The 24,893-nt window shown below is 44.8% G+C and overlaps 1 protein-coding gene across 1 annotated transcript in view; it reads right to left on the bottom strand.

Moving 5' to 3' along the window:
* IFNGR2 (interferon gamma receptor 2) overlaps positions 1 to 20,484 on the bottom strand; it is a 28,252-nt gene extending 7,768 nt beyond the window's left edge. Inside the window, exons 1-4 of the mRNA XM_014598968.3 lie at positions 20,307 to 20,484; positions 6,505 to 6,631; positions 4,655 to 4,830; positions 2,542 to 2,687 (exon numbers count right to left, since the gene is read on the bottom strand). Coding sequence (XP_014454454.1) covers positions 2,542 to 2,687; positions 4,655 to 4,830; positions 6,505 to 6,631; positions 20,307 to 20,367 — 510 coding nt within the window. The 5' untranslated portion in view covers positions 20,368 to 20,484. The remainder of the gene's footprint in view (positions 1 to 2,541; positions 2,688 to 4,654; positions 4,831 to 6,504; positions 6,632 to 20,306) is intronic.
* Positions 20,485 to 24,893: the final 4,409 nt, after the last annotated feature.

Genomic DNA, 24,893 nt, shown 5'->3' with positions numbered 1-24,893 from the left:
AAGCCCATCAAAACAAATCTGCCATTTGAAAAATACCAGTTTCTGAGCTGGGCCTAACACAATTGCATTATCCAGGAACTGTGAAGAGTGCACATGTGATGGGCCTTACACTCTCCCCACTTCTGTAAAGACCTCATCTTCCACCACTATCCTTCAGAGAGACTGATGGTAGCAAGAAAAGGAGGACAGCATACAATGCTGCTGCATGTCCCCAGCCCTAGCACTACCAACATGCTGCATTTGTCAGTGGTTGGTACCTACATTAAAAGCTTGAATTTAAACAAACCATCGTGAGAGTCTGGTCTATCTTGTTTCTTTGCAACTAAAAGAAGAGGGCATTTTAAAAGTGTACTGGATAATTCAGTTCTTCTAGAAGAAATGGGAAGCATTAATGTTGACAGTGTTCTTTTAGGAGAGATTCAAAGATTTCTAAGAAACTTTTAATCAAGATGAAAAGGATAAAAGTTAGCCTATCCCTGTGCAAAAGTTAAAGAAGTGATCCTTTCCCTCCCTGTGAAAAACACTCTCCTTCACTTTTCAGTTTTATTTACCCCCCATTTCTGCTGTTCTAGACAGGGAATTGGCTCTAATTGACAGCAATGGCTCAGCCCTCAGCACCCCAAGCACTACTGTGAACACAAAGTGGTCATAGAAGTCACAATCTGAAGTGGCACAGCACATTTTTTCTTGATGTTGTACAAATCAGAGCTGACAGCAGCTTTGCACCCAAGCTGCACGTCTGCGGCATCACATACTGCATCTTCAGCTGTTCTCAGTGCTGCAAAGGAGCAGTGCGGGGGATTTTTTTGATCCCTGGATATCCAGGATCAAAAAAACTCGCTGACAGAAAGTGGAGTGGCACACAGTGGCAGCATGTGCTGCCCAAAGCAGGAGCCTGGCCAGCCAGAGCTGTACTCCGCTGCCAGCCAAGCTCCACATGGCAGAAGTGGCAGCTGCAGCCCCAGGAGACCCCCAGGACAGGCTGCTGGGGCCAGCCTGATGCTGGCCCCAGAATCCCCTACCCGACCTGGGGTAACTTACCATATGCCAGAGCGCACATGACGTGGATGTTCCCCGGGGACAACCAGTGGTGGGACAAGGTTCACCGGCACTAGTTATCTCCAGGAAACCAAACATCCACGCACGTTTGGATGCAGCCTAGGAGGCCAGTTACTGAAATCCACAGCCTAGACAAACATCTTAAAGCTCTTGTGTTAAGCTTTCAGAAGCAGCGAAGTGATTTAGTAATCCAAATCCCATTTCCAATCCCTTTAGCGATAACCCAAAGCCTACTGACTTTTAATGAGGCTTATGTTTCCATGACTTTTGAAAAATATAATTTAAAGGCAGGGGTCAGCAATGTTTTTGGGCAGAGTGCCCTAAACACCTGCAACTTCTACTTGCAGGATGCTGGTGTACCAGGGGGCAGATGGTGGGGGATCCGTGAGGGGCCCAAACGTTGTGGCAGTGCAGCTCAAGCCCCTTCTCCACCATCAGTCCAGAGGTATGCATGCACCTCTGCAGACCCCAGTGTAGTTGCTTGCAGCCTCCCTGCTGCCAGCAGCCTGGGCTCCATGGCATGCAGCTGGGGACTGCCTAGAGCCTGGGCTGGCTGTGGCAGGCAGTCAGAAGGCTGCAAGCAGCTGCACTGGGGTCTGTGGAGCCCCAACTTGGCTTTCTGCCAGTGGTGGGTGCATGCACACTTCAGGGCAGATGGCAAGGAAAGGGCCCAGGCTATGGTGCCACAACAAGGATTAAGCCCCATGAAGCTCCCCCAGTGTCCACCCCAGGTGTGCGTGCACCTGCTGTCAACACCAAGCCAGGCTGGGACTCCACAGATCCCAGTGCAGCTGCATGCAGCTTCCCAGCGGCCTGCCACATCCAGCCCGGGCTCTGGGTAGGCCCCCTGCCATGGATCCTAGGCTGCTCATGGCAGGTGGTAGGAAGGCTACAAGCAGCTGCATGAGGGTACACAGAGCCCCAGCCCAGCTGGTTGCGCAGTGGGTGCACGTGCGCCTCTGGGCAGATGGTGGGGGAGCCACAAGGGGCTCAATCCTTGTTGTGGCAGTGCAGCCCCAACCCCTTCTCTGCCATCTGCCCCAAGGTGCATGTGGCCAAGCAAAATGCCTCTGCATGCCACACGTGCCAGGGGTTGCTGATCCCCCATTTAAAGCTTCACTTTTGGAAACTACTCCCTGAACCAGATGTTACTCTGTGTATTGCATACAGGTGTGATCTGATTCTGCTCTGCTCAAATTCCTGAAAAATAGTTAATACAAAAGGTAGGTGGGTCATTCTTGTGCCCATTGCTTTTGGTGACTTGGTCATAACGCTAAAGCAATGGCATGTTACAAAAGTATGCAGGTTAACGTTTTTTCACGTATCTATATACGTGGACTAGCATCAGGCCCCCAGTCCATTCATAACACAAAGGACATTTTGGATAACTGTTTTAATTTCCTTTCAAATGCGTAGCCATCTTCTCTTCCCTCCATTTCTACCATTTTGCCAAGGGAGGGAAAAAGATTAAAAAGTTCTTACTTTTATAGCTGTTGATTTCTCCCAGTAGTGCACAAGGTATTCAACGTCAAAGATAGAGGTTACCTTCCCAAGAGGTGGCAAGAAATTAAGGAGAAGTGAATCAGGATTTGAAACCACATCTTTCAATGTCAGAGGCCCCACAATAGCTGAAAATGAACAGAAAAAGGTAAATATTCATGCTCTCTCATAACTTTGATCTGACTCGTTATGGAAAACTAGTGTATTTAACCAGTTCTTTGAAACAAACACATTCACAATAATTAATATTTCTTTCAATTTGTTTCTTTCGTGAATTTCAATAATACAAGGTACCACTTCCTAGCCACCTTTTCCAGTAAGAGAGAGGTTATCAGGATGTAGTAAGACCTCCTTGTTAGTTAACTGTGGCTTTTGCATAGTCTCAACTAGGGTGATGCAGCATCCTGGGATGCTAGGAGATCCTTTGAAGGGTGTTGCAGGCTGCCATGCGATATTAGGTGTGCAAACACCTACACAGTTAACAGGATAAATCCAGAGATTTCAAATAGAAATCTGCAGTGTCAAAAACATTCTGCCCTGTTGTGGTCTTTCTGAGTTCTCTACAACAGAAGAATTGCTCTTAGTTTTCTGTAGTCAAGGAACGACTGAAAGCTAAGAGCTGGCATTTTCTGAGTCAAAAAAGCTTGAGTCTGAAAAGCTTGTGAACCACTGGTCTAGCCAGAGCAATCCTAATTTCAATTCTTTGTTCAAAATACCACATCCTGCATGTGTTCAGAGCAAGGAAGCCTGCATTCATTTCTGCTGAAGCATAAGCTACCCGTGTCCATGCCTCAGTTCCTCCTTCTGTAAAACGAAGATCATGAGGTGGCCATCCTTTACGATCTATTCACAAAAGTGATCTATAAAAGTTGCATGCTATTGCTATTCCTGGCTCTACTACTGAATTGCTGCATGAGTTCAAGCCAGTCACTTCCCCATTATCTTTCAGCTTCCTTCCTCAAATGGAGCTTGCTTTACATTTTGACCACTTTGAATTTTCCAGCTAGAATGCACTAAGTATCAGTCTTTTCAACTAATAGTCTGTTTCTCACACCATGAGCAAACAAGCAGCTCCACAGAGCGATAGGTACTAGGGCTGTGTGAAACAGCAACGTTCCATTTTGCCTTGAGTTTTGATGATTTGACAGAACAGCGTTCTGTTCCGAATTTCATTTTGATTCGAAACAGCTGTTCCATTCCGTTGAAACGGAAAGGCTGTTTCGACGTTTCACTGGGGCTGGGAAGTCAGCCCAGCTGGGCTGCTTCCCCATCCCCAGATCGCACTAGGGGCAGCGAGGCAGCCTAGCTGGGGTGCTTCCCCGTTCCTGACACTAGCTCGCACCTCAAAATTAGTTGAAACAGTGTCGGAACGAAATGGCTGGCACAATTTCACACAGCCCTAGTAGGTACCACACCAAGCACCACCATGTGGAGCTGTCTGCAGTACAAAACTGACTCTGAGTGTCAGTGAGCAGAACTCCAAAGCCAGCTGTACTACAAAGTGCCCCCGTGCCTGAGCACCTTATGTTCTATAGCTGCTAAGAGCTTTTGCTTTCTTTTCCTCTTTTTGGGGAAGAAGGAAACAGGGGTGAAGGCTGATGCAGCAAGGACCGTCAGATGCTCCATGGTGGAAGGAGACCCAACTGGAAATCTGCCCTGATTCCAGGGACACCAGCCTAACCCCTGGTATAGACAGGCAAAGTCATTATTTGCAGTGGAGGAGTTTCCTTTGTTCAAAAAACTCAGGAAAATACAGACAGGTTCAGGTTCTGGTGAGACCTGTCTATGCTAGAAAACAAAGAAAACTTCCTGTTTATGTGACATTTAAAGCAGTTTGACTGCTGGGTCCTATTTAACTTCAGAGCAGAATGGACAAGCATCAAAATTCCACTAGGTCCCTATATCCACACCACTCTCTTGTTGCTTTTAAAATCTGCATGGTTAATGGCAGAATCATGACCCAGCAAGGCCTGTTATTGGACTTCCACTGTACACAATACACAGTCAAGCAAAAGCAATAAAACTAAGCAGAAAATCACCACGCTTTTCAGAGATTTACTTTAGGAGAGATGCTGAGATCATAAAGAATTCTTACTGTCTTTCGCTGCCATAAAAGCATCTGTTTCCACCCAGTCAGACTGCATGTCTTCTAGCTCGCTTCTAACACGGAAAAAAGTTATCCAGTGGCTCTGGATTTCTGTACTTGTGAAATTGCATTTAGTCTCTGCAATATGTGTACAGTTAATTTCACCCCACTTGTCATAGGACTGCCTGAAATACAAAAGAGAGAAAAAAATTAATGCCAAATTACTCTCCTTGCTGTTATCTTTAGTACAATTGGCAGAAAACTAATTCTGAAATATCCATCACAGCCAGCCAATTTCTAAAGAACTAGCATTTTATACAAGTCTAGAAGTTTTACATTGCAACTGCCTTCTCTTAACACCTGGGACTCTTCTCAAAATAAAGGAAATTTAATGCTTAGGTAGTAGAGGTATGCTGACTGTTTCCCATCAGACAATGCAATCATTCCTGGCCAGGGTTATCATCTTTTATGTCCTGGAGGGGTGGGAGCTCACACATTTGTAGTTGAGCAAATTGAAACACTGATTTCATGTGTATGTGTGCACAATAGGAATAAGGTCAAACCCTGCACTTCTACAGAAGTTTAGAATAAACCAGGAAATCCTTCATATAAATGATTATGGGATTCAAAAGGAACAGTGTCAGAACTGACTGAGAACAAAGGGGGCAAGACAGTTGGGAAGAAAAGGGAATGTCTTTCTTTTTCTTGTTTAATGAAGACCAGTCAAAAGAACTTAATCACTATTTTTTTCTAAACAAACATGGAAGTCTCTTTTTAGTAAAACCCACATTTCTCATTGGGGTGCACTGATAGAGATTTTTTGGGCCAATACCATTGGCCGATTTTTAACAAGCCATATCGGCTGATACAGATTTGATTGCCAATACGCAGCCTGGCAGCTTGGAGAGCAGTGTCTGGCTGGTAAATCTGTTGGGGGGTGGAGGAAGGGGCGTGGTGGGGGCAGATCGAGGCCCCTGAAGTGACAGAGGGAGTGGGGCTGGTGCTGGAGCAGAGGCAGGCACTGCACAGCCAGGTGCAGATGGAACAACAGCTTCTTTGGGGGGTTTGGGGGGGGGGTGGCTCCCGCCACCACACACAACCTGGGAGAGCCATTGGGGGCATGTGCCCCTGGATCTGCACTGGGCCAGGCTGCCCCTGGGGTGGGTGATGGCAGCACTGGGAAGGGGGCTATGGCAAATTCTGGGATGGCTGTAGCCCCCCCCCATAGTCTCCCTTCCAGTGCTGCCACCACGTGCCCCAACCCCAGCCTCAACCCCACCCCTGGGGAAGACCCCGGCGCTGCCCCCGGCCCCAGTCCCCATTGCCCTGCATGTAGATCAGGGGGGCACATGCCCCTCCATGCCCTCCTGGGGTACATGCAGCAGCAGGAGCCATACCCCCCTCCCTGTGACCCACAGACAAGCTGCTTGCAGCTCCATTCTGCACCCCACCCCAGCTGTGCAGTGCATGCCCCTGCTCCTGTCCCTGCCCCACTCCCTTCCTCACCACAGGGGCCTTGGTCCGCCCCTGCCACGCCCCTTTCTTCCCCCACAAGAGACTTACCAGCCAGATGCTGTTCTCCATGCTGCCAGGCTGCACTCCTGGGTGCCTGTGGGCTGCACTGCAGCCGCGTACATGCACATGGCATTTATCAGTGACATTATCGGCCACATCAGCCAAAAAAAGCTAACTGCTGATAATGTCAATTTTCCTTTTATCGGTGCCAATATGATATAGGACCAATGCATCAGTATACCTCTGTTTCTCATATCCATACTTAATTCATATTTAGATTCTGTTATTTGGCTACTTCTCTATTAGAATGAAATCAATTCAGTATACAAGAACTATTTACTCACGTTTTATACTGGACTGTATAGAACACTGGATCCTTCTCCACTTGAACAGGAGCCCATCTCAGTAAGTTATAAAAGTTACGTGAATCAATTGTCACATTTTGTGGTGCTGGTAATTGGGAAGCAGATTCTAGAATAAAGTGAGAAAGACATAAAAGTATTTTAAACTCTCAGAAGAGAGGGTCACTATATATTTGCCTTTTCTTGACCACGTATTTAATTGTAGTTGCTTTGCACCTATGTAGTTGCCCCTATTTCAAACATTCTATGTTCTAGTGCTCTCAAATTCCTCCTATCCATGAAAACTAACTACAAATTGCAATTTGTACCTAGATACCAATAGAAAAAGCATTACATTCAATCTCCCAAAGGAAGGCTTTGAGGGAGGAAATGAGAGGCAACACATTTATGTCATTTATTATATACGGAGCCAGAAAAATCCCCTATTATTATGTTTGCTAGGCATTTCCCAAAACACAAGAGCTCCGCTCACACAAATATATGATATTGTCTACTGTGGCAAAAATTTTCCATGCTGAGTGCCCATCTCTCACTGAATTATTTGGAATATTCTTGGAAAATGCATTAGTCATTTCCAAAAACAAGTTAAAGAAAAAAACAGAAAACAACAACGAAAAGAAGTCCTGCCATGTTAAAGTTTTACAATGGTCTCAGCAAGAAGCTACAGTGGCTTCATGATTTGAAGCATGAATTCGAACTATGCTTACATGACATGCCTTTTCTTATCACCAGTATTATCCATTCAGATTTGGCCAAGTCTCTGGAAAAAAATATCAGTGTGCATATGGATAGAAGCATGACAAAACTGCAGAGCTAAAGGATCCACCTGAAGCTTTACACGATACAGCTTCAGAGCTAAATGTTCCATGCACGGCCCAAGCAGGCCATTCTCTCCGTGTGCTCCTTCCAATTGGTTAGCATGTGGTCAGGTGCAACTGATAGAAGGGATATCAGAGCTCAGGATAGACTGACCTTCACCTCCCTATTGAGACCAGTCTGCTTGATTTGAATGAAGACTAGACAAGAGCCATACAAGTCAAAGGTTAGACCACAAACTCAGCAGGGAGAGGCTGGGACTTGAGATTTAGGAGAGGAGGGTAAACAGAAGCAGACAGAGAAAATGGGATTAGAGGCTGGGATCAGGAAGGTAAGACAAGACCGGAAGCTGAAAGTTAAGTGTAAAGGAAGCCTGATATCCAACAAGAAGCCAGAGAGACTGGGAATGGAAAGCAATGGGGATGGTGGGGATAGATCAGGTAACAGAGTAGGGTGCTAAGAGCAACAATCTGGGGGGAATCTCAGAGGAAGAAGACAGACTGAATGGGCAAGGATCCTGGGGCTAGGGCAAGGGAGCCAAAGGTACACAGACCAGAAAAGACTGGGATAGTTTGGAGAGGGTGAAGCAGAAGAGGTCATTGATGTGGGGATCAAACAGATGGATCTACTCCCTCGGGGGCACAGTCCCCTCCAAAGCCTTGAATGATGCCAGGACTCCTGAATTCACTGTTCCTCTGCCATCAGCAAACACCTAAGACTCACTGGCAAAGAATGTCCCTTCAGGGTATGGGTCCACAAAAAGATGGACAACCCAGAAATGGACAACCTGCTGCTGCCAACAGTTTCTCCCCCCCGCCCCCCATCTCAAAGGGCAGAGGCCTCCACGCTATATCTAAAGCAGAGATTCTCAAGCTGTGGTCTGCGGACCACCACTGGTCCGCGAGCTGCATTCAGGTGGTCTGCAGAAAGGTTGCAGAACAAATTGAGAACATCTGTACTTGGCCCTGCACTTAATTTTTTTTGACAACGGAGATCAAGGCTGTTTTGACAATGGTGCCAGTGCTAAAGAAAAATGTTTGTTATTTTATTTTTATTCATATTTAATCCAGAAGCAAAATGTGTTTTTTTTAATTGATATCACCCTACTGTACTACATACATAGTTTTAATTGATCGCATTTTTCAGCTGTGTATGTGTGGTTTTCATTGGATGCAATTCAGTTAACCTATTTGTATTGTATTTATTGGTCATTATTGTCACATGGAAAGTACTGACCGTACCAGAATCCAGTGCTTTTTCAAAAAATGTAACAGCTGTGAGTCCAGAAAGTAGGATAGTAGTCAACCCCCAGAAATGGATTTGTGATTGAAAATGGGATATTTGAAAAAGAAAACAACAAATAATCAAACCAGTGACGGTTAGATCAGTGAAAAGTTCAAAGTCAAATATGAGACTACAGTACAGAAAGCGAACATACATTTGCAAAGGAAATTTTGAGTGCAGACCTGTATTTACCAGGAACCAGTACAAGTAGAAGTACCGGTAATGAAAATACACTGACATGCCAAAAAACGGTAAGACAATATGACTCAAGCTATATTAATTTAGGCTTCACATGGACTGGTGAACAAGATGAACCAGGGCAGCAATGTGTGTTATGCTATGCGGTGCTGGCTAATGAAAGCTTGAAGCCTGTAAATCTCTGGTGTCATTTGGAAACAACACATGCTGCTTTCAAAGATAAACCTCCTGATTTTTTTCAGCACAAACTCAATGAGTTGAAACAAGGGAAAGTAATCATGTTTGCTCATGCAACCGTAAATGTAAAGGTCCTTGAAGCTTCATATTGTGCAAGCCTTCGAATCGCCAAAGCAGGGAAGCCTCGCACTATTGGGGAAGAACCTATTCTGCCTGCAGCTAAAGAACTTGTGTTTATAATGCGTGGAGAGAAGATGGCAAAGCAGTTAGATTGTGTGCCTCTTTCAAATGACACTGTCACACAGAATTCAAGATCTGGCAGCTAATGTTCAAGACATTCTTGTGAAATATGTGAACAGCAGTAGGTATTTTGCATTGCAATTGGATGAGACCACTGATGTCGCTGACCTTGCAAATCTTCTTCCATACGTCAGGCATGAGTGGGAAGGGAAAATACTGGAAGATATTTTTTTTGGTACTTCAGTGCCAAGAAATACAACCGCCGAACAACTTTTCCAGTTACTAGATGAGTTTGTGAAGGAACACGGTATTGATTGGCAAGGTTGCGTTGGAGTATGTACAGACGGTGCACGAGCAATGATGGGAAGACATAGTGGGGTAATGGCTCGTATCCGCAAAGCGGCACCTAATGCCACATGGGTGCACTGTAGCATTCATCGAGAGGCACTAGCTGCCAAGAAACTGCCAGTGGAAATGAAGGTTGTTTTGGACTCAGCTGTGAAAACTGTTAATTTAATAAAAGCTAGACCTATGAATTCTCAAATTTTTAGTGTACACTGCAATAAAATGGGTAGTGCTCATGTACAACTTCTTCTTCATACAGAAGTACAGTGGGTGTCAAGAGGCAAAGTACTTACTTGTTTGTCTGAGCTATGTTCAGAAGTACAGATATTTTTAACAACCATCCATTCCAATTCACAAGTTGTTTTGAAGAGCCATCCTGGCTCTCGCGATTGGCTTACCTCTCCCAATATATTCACATGCCTAAATGAGTTGAATGCTGGGAGTTTTAGTGACTAATTGGATGTGTGAGACAAAAATCAATGCAATGATCAAGAAACTTGACTTGTTTGCTAGTCACGTAAAAAAGGATGACTTCAGTGCATTTCCAACATTGGAAGGTTTTCTGTCTGAAAATGAACTGGTTTTTGACAAAAAAATAAAAAATTACATCAAAGAACATCTTGTTGCTCTCAAGAAACAGTTTGAAGATTACTTACCAGTAGAGGCTGAACCAAACAACTGGATACGTAATGCTTTTGGAATTTAAATCAGTGAGTTGTCCAATAATTGTGCTTGTTGGAGCTTTCTCATGACGAAACATTACAGTCAGAATTTAAAAGACATTCTCTATTTGAGTTTTGGATTAAAAGAACTCAAGAGTACCCTGAACTTGCAGATAAAGCAGTGCGTTTTCTGATGCCATTTGTTACTATGTACCTGTGCAAGACAGGATTTTCATCACTTACTGCTCTCAAGTCCAAATACAGAAGCAGGATGAATGCTGAACCCAGGGCTGTCCCTGGCAGTGTGAATCGGGGCGACTGCCCCAGGCCCTGCGGTCAGTGCCGTATAGGCACTGCTGCGGCCACGTGTTTTCACTGCCGAGCATCGCCGGCTCTACTGCCACCGCCGCTGCTGTCGAGCACTGGCAGCTCTGGCTGCCCCCCACCCCACTCCAGCTCCGTCGGCTCCGACCACTCACCACCCCCTTTCTCTCAGCCCCCGCATAGGTTGATATGCCCCAGGCCCCACACACCACTAGGGACAGCTCTGGCTGGACCTGACCTAAGGCTAAAGCAGACAAACATTACACCTGACTTCCCAGAACTTTGCTCAAAAAAACAGGCACATCCATCACATTAGAAAGGTAAGACTACTGATATTAAAATATGAATTGTGTACTTTGATTTGTAGAACAAAAAAAAGTGTATTAAGTGGTCCGTCAAGACCCCCAGCAATTTAAGTGGTCCACGAAAAAAAAAGGTTGAGAACCACTGATCTAAAGGAAGCAAGCCTGCTGGTGCACCCCAGGGAGGACAATATAATTTAAGATCTTAGAATTAGTGGCCACCTATACATGACTTGCCCACCCTGCAACTTTCTGTGTCCCTCATTCCATAAGTGTCTGACTTGAGACCTTGAGGTCTAACTTGGAGAAATACTGACCAATCACAGCTGAAACTGCAGTCAGTTGTTCTTGAAACACATAGATTACTTTGCTGTAGGCTATCTATGTATTCTGAAAAAAAATCAGGCCCTAGAAGTTTCAAATGGGTTCTTAATTTTAATACATATTAAATAATACATACTTATGCTTCGATTCTAGGCTTACAAGATGTGCCCCATAGATAAGCAATGCATATGCTTATAAAAGCATATGCTGAATAATATAATTATACATGTTCAATGTTATCTTCTCTGTGCTGCAAACTTCTACCTATAAAATAGCATAAGCCACTTTCTTTTTTCATGTTCTTTTGTCAAGGTATTTAGCAGAATTTACAGATTCATTGAAATCTGACAGGCTGCATTGTGAGCACTTCTATCAGTCTCAAACTCACGACCTCTAGGCTGTCAACTGTGCATCTTAGCACCTGCACCACCACAGCAGCCCATAATACCTGCTCAAATACTATAGGGACTAGTGCCAAAGACAAGCCTGTAAGGAAATTAATAATTCTGTCATTAAAGGAAGGTTAGAGCAGCGCACAGTAGATAAGGCATGGGTCTACTTATTAGTAAGCACTGTCCATTTTATGCCCTGAAAGAGGCAGAAGTTCTGTGGATAAAACAGCGTGTGACTGTGCAAGTAAAGATGGTATCACAATGCCTGCATGCAAGAATGATGTAGGATGAAGGTTCCATAAACCACCTTAATTCTGGTATTTCCTAAATTTTTCAGTGCTCGACTTTAACATAACCTAGAAAATCTTGGTAAACATGTTCATGACAAAAAACAGTGCCATATTTAAAACCACAGTTTTCGCCTGCCCGCCAGTCAGGAGCAAGTGGCGAGCAGGGAAACCTGCAAGATTAAAGGAGCTGCTGTGCAGCCCACCTCTGCTGCAATTTCAGTAGGTCCCTAGTTATAATGGTCCCAAACACCTATTTTTGCCCTGAATCCAACACTTAAACTATCATACCTGTGCTGAATATCTTTTCTGCAAGCAGTCCTGCAATTTACTTGCTCATAGCATACACAAAGACCTTTATAGCTTGGTTGAGTGTTGACTTCTCTTTTGAATGAGAAAATACAAACATATACACACTTCTTTTTGTTAATAAGTATGTGACAGTTTCAGTAATATAGTGTCTACTTCCTTTATTTTAAAAATGTGTGTTTCAGCTAACAGTAATAATAATAATAATAATAACAATAACTATCTTTATTATAAATTATGATTGTTGTTGCTGTTGTTATATTGGTCCAGGGAAGATTAACCAGAAAACACAAAGTTATTGTGTCCTGCTACAATCCTGCTAATGATAATTCACTACTAGTATTACTTGGGATTTTTTTAATGCATTTTAAATGAAAATGACTAACCAAAATAAAAATAAACAACTGTTAGTAACAGTTACATATCAAGACAAGATGTCGGTGGTTCAGAAAATGAAATTATTCACTGTACTCTATTCTGAGCCCAATATTGCAGTGTGGAATTGAAAAGCCCTGCTCAGCTATCATGACATATTTCAGATGAGACTTAGTTCCCAGACTCCAACACTTGACAGCCTGTCAGAAGTCAAGGATGATAAACACAGTGACTTAGCTTAGTCTCAATCAGTGAAACTCTGCCTACAAATATTTCCCCTTGACTTTCAGTAAGATAGCTTATCTCATTTCCTGTCCTAAACTCCTGCATAGCAGACAAGTTTGTTCCACTCTAGAAGTGAAACATTTACAACTTGTAAATCTGATTGAGATAACCTGGAATAAGAAATACCATATTAATTTATTAGTCTTCTATAGTCATGTAGACGGAAAACAAAGTACAGGGGCAAGTAAAGATGTTAGGGCAGGCTCTCACATGGTATTTTGTTTTAAAAGTATTAAGGCCCCTGCCCTCTTGACAAAAACACTATTTGATGAAAGTACATACCTTTTTTTTTTTGTTATCAAACTTGATACAAGTCTGGGTACAGTACAGTGTTCACACTGACCTCAGCTCCAGCACAAAGTTACAGGCCTTACACATTTATATTTATGGGATTTTTTTCTATCAGGTAGCTTACTATTTTAACTGTGAGGACATAAATGCAGTAATGAACTTCAAAATCGTATCTTAATAAAATAAGTCAAAGTACAATCTTAAGGTACTAAGGGATAGCTATCAAGAGAGAAAAATACAATACAATCTATTATGGTTGATAACATTTAGTTTTTTCAAAACACTGAAGATTCTGGGAAGAAAGCTATAATCTACGTGCAGGGATGTAGAATGATTTCCACAGGGCACATCTACACAAGAAGTTTATTACACAGCAGACTAATTAGCTACGCAGTAAACGTTGTGTGTCTACATGTGTGCCCTTATAAAGTTGGGGTAAACTAATTTACTCCCCAGCAGTGCACGTGCAGATGCTGTCCCAGCTGGCTGGAGCACAAGGCTGCTCCAGTGTTGGGGTGGGGGGGAAGCAGCCCTGGGCTGGCAGACTTACCGCTTGGACCTTCTGCCAGGCGGGGCTGCTCCAACCCAGCTCAATGTGCTGCAGTCCCAGGTGCATGTGGAAACAGTGTGCCTGAAGCAATAAACTCCAGAGCCTACAGCTATGGAGTTTACTGCTTCGCGTTAATATGCATGTGTAGATGCGCCCACATAGACCTAAGCAGCTGGGTCAAATGCTCTCAACAGTCAGTAGCAAAAACATTATCTTAAAGATCCCCCCTCTTTCTAAGCTAAACATGTAAAAGGATCCCCCAGTATACTAAGGCTGGACAATACCCCTGCATACATGTTAGTCCTGGTAATACTACATTTACCAGAGCTTTCCTAAAATACCTCTAGTACAGCAGGGAAAAACATTTTTGGCAGGTATGCCACAAATTAAGCCTCAATCCCTTCCCCTGCCCTATCTGCCTCTATGTTCTCTCCTTTCTGCTCTGTACTCTATCTTACTTGCTACTCTGCTCCCTGCCTTCTCTGTTGCTGTGCTGCCTGCCCTCTCCTCAATCTGCTGTGCACTACACACAGAGGTGACCCATGCTATCTGTGCCATTCATGTTGCAGGTTGGCCACCCCTACGCTACTACATGTTTTGCATGGTTTCCCTTGTTGTAAATGTGAAAAAACAGGCAATGTAAGGAAAAAACTGCTCAGATCGGACCCTGGGTCAGCCAGCTGCATGCTCCCACTGCAGCTGATCTGATGTCACTGCATGGCATACTCTGGGAAAACTATTTGGAACATGAGTCAGCCACTGTGGCTGATGTCACAATGTTAATGAAAAGTTTATTTTAAATGGTCCACCTAACTTAGTTAAGAGTAGAGGTACACCGATATAATTGTGCCATATTGGACTGGCACTGATAAAAGGAAAATTAACATTATATGCGATAGGCTTTTTTTTGGCCAGTGTAGCCAACCATGTCACTGATAAATATAATATGCCAGCTGGCCAGGGCCCCAGACACCGTGTGCATACACACACAGCTGCAAGATGCATGTGGCCAGGAATGCAGATGGGCAGCATGGAGACCAGTGTCCTGAAGACAAGTCTGCAGAGGGAAGGGGCATCAGGGGGGCAGATCAAGGCCTCCACAGTGAGGGAGGGAGTGGGGCAGGGACTGGGGGTACTACCCAGCCAGTGTGGTGAATGGGCCCTGGAGCCAGAGTGCGATGGTGCTCATCCAGGGGGCAGAAGGGGAGGGAGCAGGTGAGGGCAGCTCCCCCAGGGCCCCATTCACTGCCCTGGATGGGTAGCGCCCCCAGCCCCATCCCTTGTCCCACTCCCTCCCTCACCATGGGGGCCTCAATCTATTGGTCCCACGCCTCTTTCCCTCCACAGACTTACCTGTAAGGCACTGCTCTCCACACTGCCTGGCTGTGCTCCTGTAAATCGGTTATCAGATTAGTATCGGCTGATATACCTGGTGAATAATCGGCTATTGGTATCGGCCAAGAAAATCCTTATCAGTGCACTCCTAGTTAAGACTTTCTAATATACATTTGCCATTCAGTGAATATTTCTAGGGCTGAGGAGAACCCTTTGCACAATTCAAAAAAGACAGAACTTCAGATTTGAAAATCCTCCTACTTAACTAAAATTGAATAACAGCAGTACTCTGCTGGTCTTATGTATGCGGCAAAACATCTGTTATCAGATGATTCATCTATCCATCCATACGAGGGAATTTATTTAATAGAAAAGGTATTGATTCAAGAATGTTGGTGCCGTTCTCACATAACCCCCACACACTATTATGCATTTTAAAGGTGGCCTCATGGCAAGCACTTCAAAACCTCCCTCTTCCTCCTTGACGCACACACTTTTTTATATTACTCCAGGTCCTGTAACATTCATTATTCAGATGCCAACTTACTGACAACTTAGTAACTTGCACATGAACAAAAAAAACCTACCAGCAACTTGAATACAAGACCAGCCATATAGAACTACTCTAATTTCAAAGAACATTTCATTAAGTTTGCTTAAAACTTAAAATTGTGAAGAATGTAAATCTAAGACCAAACAAGCTGGAAATTCCTCAAACAATAAGAATTAGCTGAACAATAGATTAATAAATGGGGCAAAAAGGAAGTGAAATGTGTTACAGCACTACACGTACATGTACAGCACAGACAAAAGTGACTAAGTTACAGACTGTAACAAAGTTCCTAGCCAGACATGAAATGCTGCCTAGAATGGTCCTTTTTCTACAGGTTTAGCATTCAGCTGAGCAACTATGAAAGGTTACATATCGTTTTAAGAATTGTTATAATATACCAAAATATAAAATTAAGTTCCTTGCTAAACTTCTCATTTCTTTAATACTCATTGTTAGCCTGAATATTATAACTTGTATCTTAATATTTCTACCACCAGCAGTTTGCTAAAATTGTTACAGAACCTTCCAACGCTGTGCCCAGATCCAGCCACTCATTGGCCTGCCCTAATGCGCAGGGGAGCAGCAATTAACTGTGCCGCATCTCCCCTGCCAGCCACCAAATTTCCAGACACTTGGGGAGTCCCATAGGATGGATTACACAGCCCCAGCTCCATGAGCTCAATCTGGCAGGGTTGAGCAGCAACTGTTGCATTACTATTCAGGCAGTTGAGGGAGTCAATTGACTTCATGGCTTATTGTTCTTCACTCCACAGGTGTTAATAAACATCTATCCTTTTTCATGGTATTGATGTTCATCTAAGCTTTCTTAGGGCAATGTTATTATCTGGTGGTATTCCTGGTCTCTTTCCTGTTTCACAGCCTTGGAGGTTCTTGAGTTCTTTTCAAAATCATAGATCTACCCATGGTGACCAGTTTTCAGCAGAAGCTGGGTTATCAGCTTTAGTTAAACATGGAAAGGAGGGTGAGTCTTTGGCTTAGGCTTTGTCCCTGTTCTATGTCTTCACTTTGCTTTTCAAAAACAAGGTGCATATTATATTTTGGTGGGGGGGGGGAGAGGGAGTTATGTGAGAAAATATGGCAATCATATTCAGCCTTTGTACTTAGCCATGCTTCTCACATTTAATTTTTGGGTTAAACAAACATCTTCAATAAGCCAAATGAGGTCCTGTCCTGGAGTAACATAAAAAATAAGACTGCACATGAAAGCTTGCTAAGAACTTTTTCCCCAACTACTCAGTTGGTCTAATAAAAGACATCACATCTACCCAAAGAATCTTGCCTGCCTATGACCTTAGGCTAACATGGCTACAACTAAAAACCCATAAAAAAAAATAAAAGTAGTATTAAGATGATATTAGTCTGATGGTTCAGGAAATACACAAAGCAAGAATTCTTGTGGGTGATATCTTTTCAGGTATCACAGTACCCTTTCTGTCAATTAAGTCAGGTCTGAGGAAGGGTACTGTAGTACCTGGAAGCTTGCTTATGTCTATCCCAAGCAAGCAGCTGGTCCAATAAAAGATAATACTAGTTATGAAGGAAGTGTTCTTCTTGCAAGATTGACTTTCGTTACATTTGTAAAAGTATTTACACAGCAAGTTCACATCCAGATTAGCTTGAGATACAAGGTTGAACCATGCAAAAATCGCAAAGCAGTGGAGGCCTAGCTGCAACCACAGAGATAATCCTGCCAGGATGTTAGAGCAGTAAAAAACCCTTGTTTTTATTATATCTTTGTGAAACAATCTAAAACATACATTGTGCTGTGTGGCTCATATCTCGTTAGGCAACCTTTAAAAGAAAAGAAGATACATACACATCTAGTTAGCAGGTAGTTTTGGACAGAACATTGCCACACGCCCAGCTTGAGGCATGGCACTCTTTGGGAAATGTAGACAAATCTGAGTTCCAAAGGAAGCAACAAGAGCACTGAAAAACATGGCCTACAACAACCTCCTGATACAAAAAATCATGGACTAAATATAGACATTGGATTTATGACCCATTAACTGGATGGACTCCACCCGAGGGTGCTGGAGGAGCTGGCTCAGGTCATCATGGAACCCCTGACAAAGCTCTTTCAGAATTCGTGGCATACAGAGGAAATCCCTGAGGATTGGAAGAGGGCCAAAATTATGCCCATCTTCAAGAAGGGGAAGAGGGAGGACCTGGGCAATTATAGGCCAGTCAGCCTAACCTCCATCCTGGGGAAAATCCTGGAAAAGCTCATTAAAGAATCTATGTGCGATACGCTCGCAGAAGGTAAGATTCTGAACGATAGCATGGCTTTGTCGCGGGTAGGTCTTGTCTTACCAGTCTTATCTCTTTCTATGACCAGGTGTCTCACCACCTAGACACGGGAGATGTGGCAGACATTATATACCTAGATTTCCAAAAAGCTTTTGATCTAGTATCCCACGATATCCTTGTGGGAAAACTGGAAGATTGCGGGCTCAGCTGCTTGACGGTTCAGTGGGTGAGAAACTGGCTATAGGGCCCAGAGAGTTCTCATGAACAGATCTGTATCATCCTGGTGCAAAGTGGCCAGTGGTGTCCCTCAGGGGTCTGTGCTTGGACTGGTGCTTTTCAACATCTTTATCAATGATATAGATGGGGAGTAAAAAGCTCACTGGCCAAGTTTGCAGATGATACCAAGTTGTGGGGCAGCACGGTCACGTCAGAAGAGAGACTGCAGATACAGGCGGACCTGGACAAGCTCGAGAGTAGGGCAGATCAGAACCAGATGAAGTTTAACACTTCCAAATGTAAGGTGCTCCATCTGGGGGCAAACAACCCTCAACATACATACTGGCTCAGTGTGACAGCTTGACTTGACCACAGCCAAAAAGGACCTATGGGTAATGATTGGCCATCTCATGAATATGAGCCATCACGTAAACAACACGCTGGCATGCATCAACCAATGACGTAGTTTTACACAAGATGAAGTGATACTCCCACTGTACTCCGCACTGGTGAGACCACAGCTGGAGTACTGTGTCCAGTTCTGGGCACCCCACTTCAACAAGGACATGGAATAGCTTGAAAGAGTCCAGAGAAGAGCCACCTGTATGATCAGGGACTTGCAAGACAAGCCATATGAGGAAAGGCTGAGGGTCCTGGGCCTAAAGAAGAGACTGTTAAGAGGGGACTTGATAGCAGCTTACCGCTATATCAGAGGAGTGCATCAGGAGCTTGGTGAACAAATGTTTACTAGGGCACCCCCAGGGAAGACCAGGACCAATGGATACAAATTCCTGGAAGGCCACTTCAAGCTTGATATCAGGAAAAACTCCTTCACAGTCAGGGTGTCCAGGCTGTGGAATTAACTCCCTCCAGAAGTGGTGCATTCACCTACCCTGGCGGTTTTCAAGAGGAGGCTAGACAGTCACCTTGTTGGGGTCACCTAACCCCAGTTGTCTTCCTGCCTAGAGCTGGGGGGGGGGAGGGGCGCTCCCCAGCCCGCCCCCACAAACAGGGCTGCCCCAGCCCCTGGGAGCTCCGCATGTCGCCTGCCCTGCTTGCACACCCTCCTCCTCCTCACTGTAGCCCGTCAGAACAGCAGCCCAGACTGTACTTGGCTCAATGATCTGCAAGGTCCCTTCCAGCCCCTAACAATCTATTAATCCATAAATAACCTGGCTGACATCTGACTCCCCAGGTACCTCTCCACTATTTCTATTTACCTGCTACGTTCATTCCCCTTCTCCCCACCCCCTCAGTCTCTCTATCACCCATTGACTCTTCAATTGACATCTTCACTGACTGCCTGTCTTGCATGCACACCAGCCTCTGGCCTCTACTATTCATTCCATCCAGGAAGAGCACACACCAACTGCAGATGCTTCCTCAGCCTGGCTGAGGGTCTTTAAACTCGCAAGCTTGATAAGAAAAATGTTTCCAACTATTTAAGTTGGTCTAAAACAAGATAGCAGATTCACCCAAAGAACCTTGTCTGCCTATGACGTACAACAAAGTATTCACTGAAAGACGTGGGTTTGTTTTTCTTGTTTCTAGCAGGACAGCTGGGGCAAGGGGGGATACCATAGCTGTTTTCCAAGATGCAAAAAGCTAGTTATAAAGGAGACAGCAGTCAGTTGTCTGGGACAAGAAATAAATATAGATTTGTGACTTTGCTTGGACATTACAAAAAACCTGCTACTGGGACGCCTAGGTACTGAGGCAGGCCTCAGTTTCTCCCACAAGCTGAGGTGAAGGACTGGAAACACCCTCCAAAGTTTCCCTTTCCTGAGGGAGCGGCTAGCGCACATGACTTTCCCTTTTCTCCCCTTAAGTTTCCTCGGAGAGAGCCGTGCGGTAGCGCAGGCGCCTGGTGTCCGCCTGCCTGGGCACTGCTGTACATCCCCTCCCTGCGGCAGGGCCTCTCTCTCTCAGCTACAGCAGGGTCCACAGCCAACAACCCAGGGCGATGTATCGCAGACTGCAGCGCTCACTTTGTTCTTCCCACAGGGACTTTAGGAAATCCCCAGGGAATCGGGTTTTAGGCCGTGGTTTGGGAAACAAGGACCAAAGCCTGCCCACACGCACACATACACACACCTATGCACGCACATACACACACATATACCTATGCTTACACAACCACCGTCGCTGGAGCAGGCAGCAGTCTCCCTTCTTCCGCCCGGCCCCAGCCCCAGCTCCAGCTCCAGCTCCGGCCCCGGCCCCGGCGGCCGCTGCCCTGCGCGGCACGTACCTGGAGACAGCGCGCGGGCTATGCCCCCCGGCACCAGCAGGAGCAGCAGCAGCGGCAGCATGGCCCGGCGCGGCGCGGGTGCCGGGGGCAGCCGGCCAGCGCTGCCCGCCCGCGCACGGGCTCCGACCTCCCTCGCGAGCCTGGCCCGGCGTCAGTAAGTAGGGCCCTGGCCGGGGAGAGGCTCCCGGGACCGCCCTCCACGCAGCGGGGCGGAGCAGCGCGGCGCGCTCTCCAGCCCGCCCCCACACGCAGGGCCGCCACAGCCCCCGGGAGCTCCGCATAGCGCCAGCCCAGCTTGCTCGCTGTAGGCCGTCGGAACAGCAGCTCGGACTGGACTCGGCTCAAGTGCTGAGGCAAATGTTCCCAAGCAAGCCAAGCCAGGAGGGGTTTTCAGGGAGAAACAAAGCAAAAGGGGTGGGCGGGGAACCTGAACTTAGTTGCTGCAGTAAAAGAGATCACATTTCCCCAGAGAATCTTTTCTGCCTACATACTTAGACCAACACGGCTACACCCAACAACTCAGAAACTTTGGCAGGCGTTTTTGAGGCAGGAACACAAGCCGTTACATTTCCAGGATGAAATACAGGTCGCTCAGCCTTTCTGTGAGGCGATAGCGCAGCTAGAACCACGAAGCGATGAGAAAAGGTGATCTGCATCACTGCAAAAGAAGGTTTTAGGTCCTGATTCAATGGTGATCCGTCTGCTGTGCTGAATCCAGCTGCAGGGCCTTAGCTGGATGCAGTTTTCTGGTTTGTTGAACTGGCCCAGCCTGAAAGCTGCCTATGCAGAGTTCTGCACTGCTGTCCATGCATTTGGTTCTCAACTCACTAAGGTCACCTAGTCCAGCGGCTCTCAACCGTTTTTGTACCAGGACCCATTTGTAAATGTCGATGGCTAGGTGCCTCTCACTCCTGACCCACTGGCCCCTGCCCTCAGTGTGTGGGGCAGGGAGTGGGTGTGTGGGACATGGGGCCCCCAGGCAGCCCCTCACAAGCAGGAGCTCTATCAGCCTACAAGGGAAAGGCCAGAGTTCCCCATGTTTTTCTCCTTTAAAGGAAAATCCATTTTTTAAATGTGTTGATCCATGTTTAAAGTTTGTTTGCAACCCTTTCGTACATTCTTGCGACCCATGGGTTGAAACACTGACCTAGTCTAACCCCCCCTCATCTAGCCAAAGGTCCCCATAGTTGGTCCAGGAAAAGCTATTATTCAAACAAACTGCAATTGTTTAAAGCTTCTTGCAGACAAGTGTTTGTCTAGGCTGCTCTTAACATCTATCCAAAGATAGATAATCTGTTCCAGCATTTAGCCAGTAGCCACCCTGGTGGTTAGAAAGTTCTTCCTAGTATCCAGCCTGTTTCCCTTGTTGCAATCTAAGATATTTCTTGTTTGGTCCCTTATGGAAGAGGCCAAAGGTTGAAAATAACCAAAATGTTTAGTTTTTTTTGGTACTTGAATAAAAGCACTTATTTTCTGTCTACACCCATGTATGTGGTATGAGCCTTCCTTAAAAGGGCAAAGTATTATGTATGTGTTTATGGCATGTGGTTTATGTGAGAAAACTTTGCATCAGGGCGGTTAAAATCACTTAGCTTTCTCTAGCCATATCTAGCACATTACAGACACGTTTTTTTTTTTTTTGTCTAACCACACACCTTCACTGCTCATGTTAATTGTACACAATAGTTAGTTTATACAGCTTGTAGTTAATGATACAAGCCAGTAGTCTTCCAGATAACTGCTATATGAATATTGTATAATAATTATTGATACAATCACTGGCAGGGTTGTATTTTTCTCTAGCACCCTACCTAACTCCCTGAATTTTTACTTCAGCCAATTCTTCATCGGTTTCAGTAAAATAGAGTGATAATTCAGATGAGTCAAATTTGTAGGGTGTCTGTCTTCACTAGAGGAGCAATACCCCTCAGAGTAAAACAGGCTAATAGACCTCCTTCCCTTAAAAGAGAAAAAAAAAAATCAAGGTTTTGCTGGGAAACAAGTCTATTCATACAGACATTTAAACACTTGTTATAAGGAGCTTTTACCACGCCTTCAACTCTCCTATGAAATATGAACTTTCATTTCTACTCAGGAGAACTTTTACAATCTTTTCTCTGATGCCTGATAAAGGGCGTTTGTGCCCGAAAACTTGCAATGATTTTATTTTATTTGTTGCAAAAATCTAGTTGATATAATAGAAAATATCAACTCTACCACAAGTCCTGATTGCTTTTTCCTTTAGCCCAATACAGCTACAACCTGGAGACCTGTTATCACAGTAGTGTTTGAGCTCTTATTAAAAGGGAATGATAGCTGCTCCAATTTTAATTAAAATTGTGCCATAGCCCCAGGAGATGGTTTCCTCACTGTCTGCTTTGATTTCCCAGTGAAAAGTAAAAAGATCAAATTCATCCCCAACATCTGCAAACACAACTTCAGCTTCAGAGTTTAGGGATCTGGTGCAAAGCCTGTGATAAGGATCTAGTATCTCAGGAGTGAAAAGCTAGGGAGTGCCTTTGTGAATAAGGTAAATTTTATATGCAAATCACCGTTTAAACAGAAGGCTTTCCTTTGTGCCATTCCCTAGGGGATTTTGGCTGACCTTTTCTTGAACTCTTCTCAGAAGAGTGACTCATTAACCATATTGGTAACTCCTGTCAGACAAAATGAATGTCATAGTTGCCTAATTCTAAACCTACGTTTAAATGAGGAAGTTTGCCTTCAATCAAGACGCGATTTTGTATTTTATATTGGTGAAAACTAAAATTAAACTGTTTTTAGTTGGAGCAAATGGTGAAAAAAATGGAGGGCCAGGAATGTATCAGCAGCATAGAAAAACTAAATAATTATATAGGTGGAACATACCCAGAAAACACATTGACTGGGGTAATGAGCTTTATCCATGCATTAAAAGAAGATGATGTATCAAAAGGACATGCTAAAGATTAAATGAAGTAGTCAAAAAATATTTTTTTAAGGCAGGTGTCCTCCACTATTCTCCCCACCACAATAGCAATTACAGCTCCCCAGTACGTGGGGCAGGGGGTGGGTGTGTGGAGTATGGGGGGGATGTGGGGCATGGAGCGGGGCACATGTTCCTCCTAGATTTGTGCATCCACAGTGGACACAGGGCTGCAGCCTGTCTGGATGGGTATAGGCAAGAGCCACCTCTGTGGCCCAGTGGGTAGGACTTGGCATGGTAGGGTGGAGTGGGGCAGTGAGATTAATTGCTGCCACTGCCCCCAAAACCCCCACACCAGCCATGCTCCCAGCAGTGTGAGGAATAACAGACTGGGGGCCACATTGCCGTCACCTACTCCCACCCCCAGCTACTCATGCTGAGCTGTGGCTCTACCCTGCCATCATTGCCTGGCCACTGGTGCTGCTCCTCTTAGGCCATGGCTCTACCCCAGAAAGAAGTTGGGGTGGTGGGCAGTGTCACCTGTGCCCCCTCACCCCTTGACACGTTTTCTATGCCCCACGCCCCATAGACTTACCTGCAAGGAGCTGCGGGAGCTGGTCTCTACACTGCCTGGCTGCCACATGCATATGTGCATGCACACATGAATGTGGCATCCCCTACCTGATTGCTCTCCTCCTGCTCCCCCCACATCCAAGCAGCCCCTTGAAGGCTGGAACTCTGCCTCCTGCAATTAGCAATTGCAGTTAACAATTGTAATATGGTCAATCCCTACCTGCTTTGCTCGGACTTTCATCGACAAACGATCAAGGAGGAATGCTTTGAAGGTATACAATTGAAGACTATAAGAATGAAACAGAGTTGCTGGCAAAATGGGCTTCAGGGGAGAAAGAAATCACTGCAACATCATAACCTACACCCAGCTGATCACTGCCTGACTGACCCACACCCTGTGAAGGCTGTGAAGATTGCAATTGCTTCTTGTCTGTATCGGTGATAGACACTACTGGAGCTAATAGATACTAGACTTTTGTGATAGCTCATTTACTGAATATTAGGATGGAGTCTTTTTCTGTCATTTAGTTCTATAGCTGTTTGTGGTATAATTATTAGAGCCTTTCTGTCATTAATCAAACAAGGTATCGTGTCAATCCTTAACTGCACTAGGTTCAAATCCCACTTTTAACTACAACAGTAGTCATTGGTAGAAGAAAAATAGATTCCTATATTATATTATATTATATTATATTATATTATATTACTATACTACATTACTATAGCCTGCAGTCTTTCAATGAGTGCTTTAATGGCCGAAGTGTAGCTCATGGACTTCTAAAATTCACTTATTGCCAGCCCTTTATTAATAATTGCTGGCAAGCACTAAGCTGATCAGCTGTAAATTTCTATCCTACATTAACTCAAGTCAATTTGTGTCTTTCAGAAACTGACTGGTAGCCAACTGTGGAAAAGGAACTGATCTGTGTATAACAAACTTTACATAAGAAGAATCACTCAATCAAGCTCAGTAGTCATTTGACACAATAGAACTTTTCTGGTCTAGTTCACCTAGACCAACAAGTTTCCCTGCTATACCTCAGTTTTTCAAGTTGTTCTGTGTGGTTACATGGGCCTGCTCTATGCAAAAGGACTTAATAGTTTCATAG

Source organism: Alligator mississippiensis, chromosome 1 (genome assembly GCF_030867095.1).
Source record: "Alligator mississippiensis isolate rAllMis1 chromosome 1, rAllMis1, whole genome shotgun sequence".
NCBI classification, from domain to species: domain Eukaryota; kingdom Metazoa; phylum Chordata; order Crocodylia; family Alligatoridae; genus Alligator; species Alligator mississippiensis.
The sequence above is the reverse complement of the archived record's forward strand: the minus strand, read 5'-3'. Positions and strand labels throughout refer to the sequence as shown.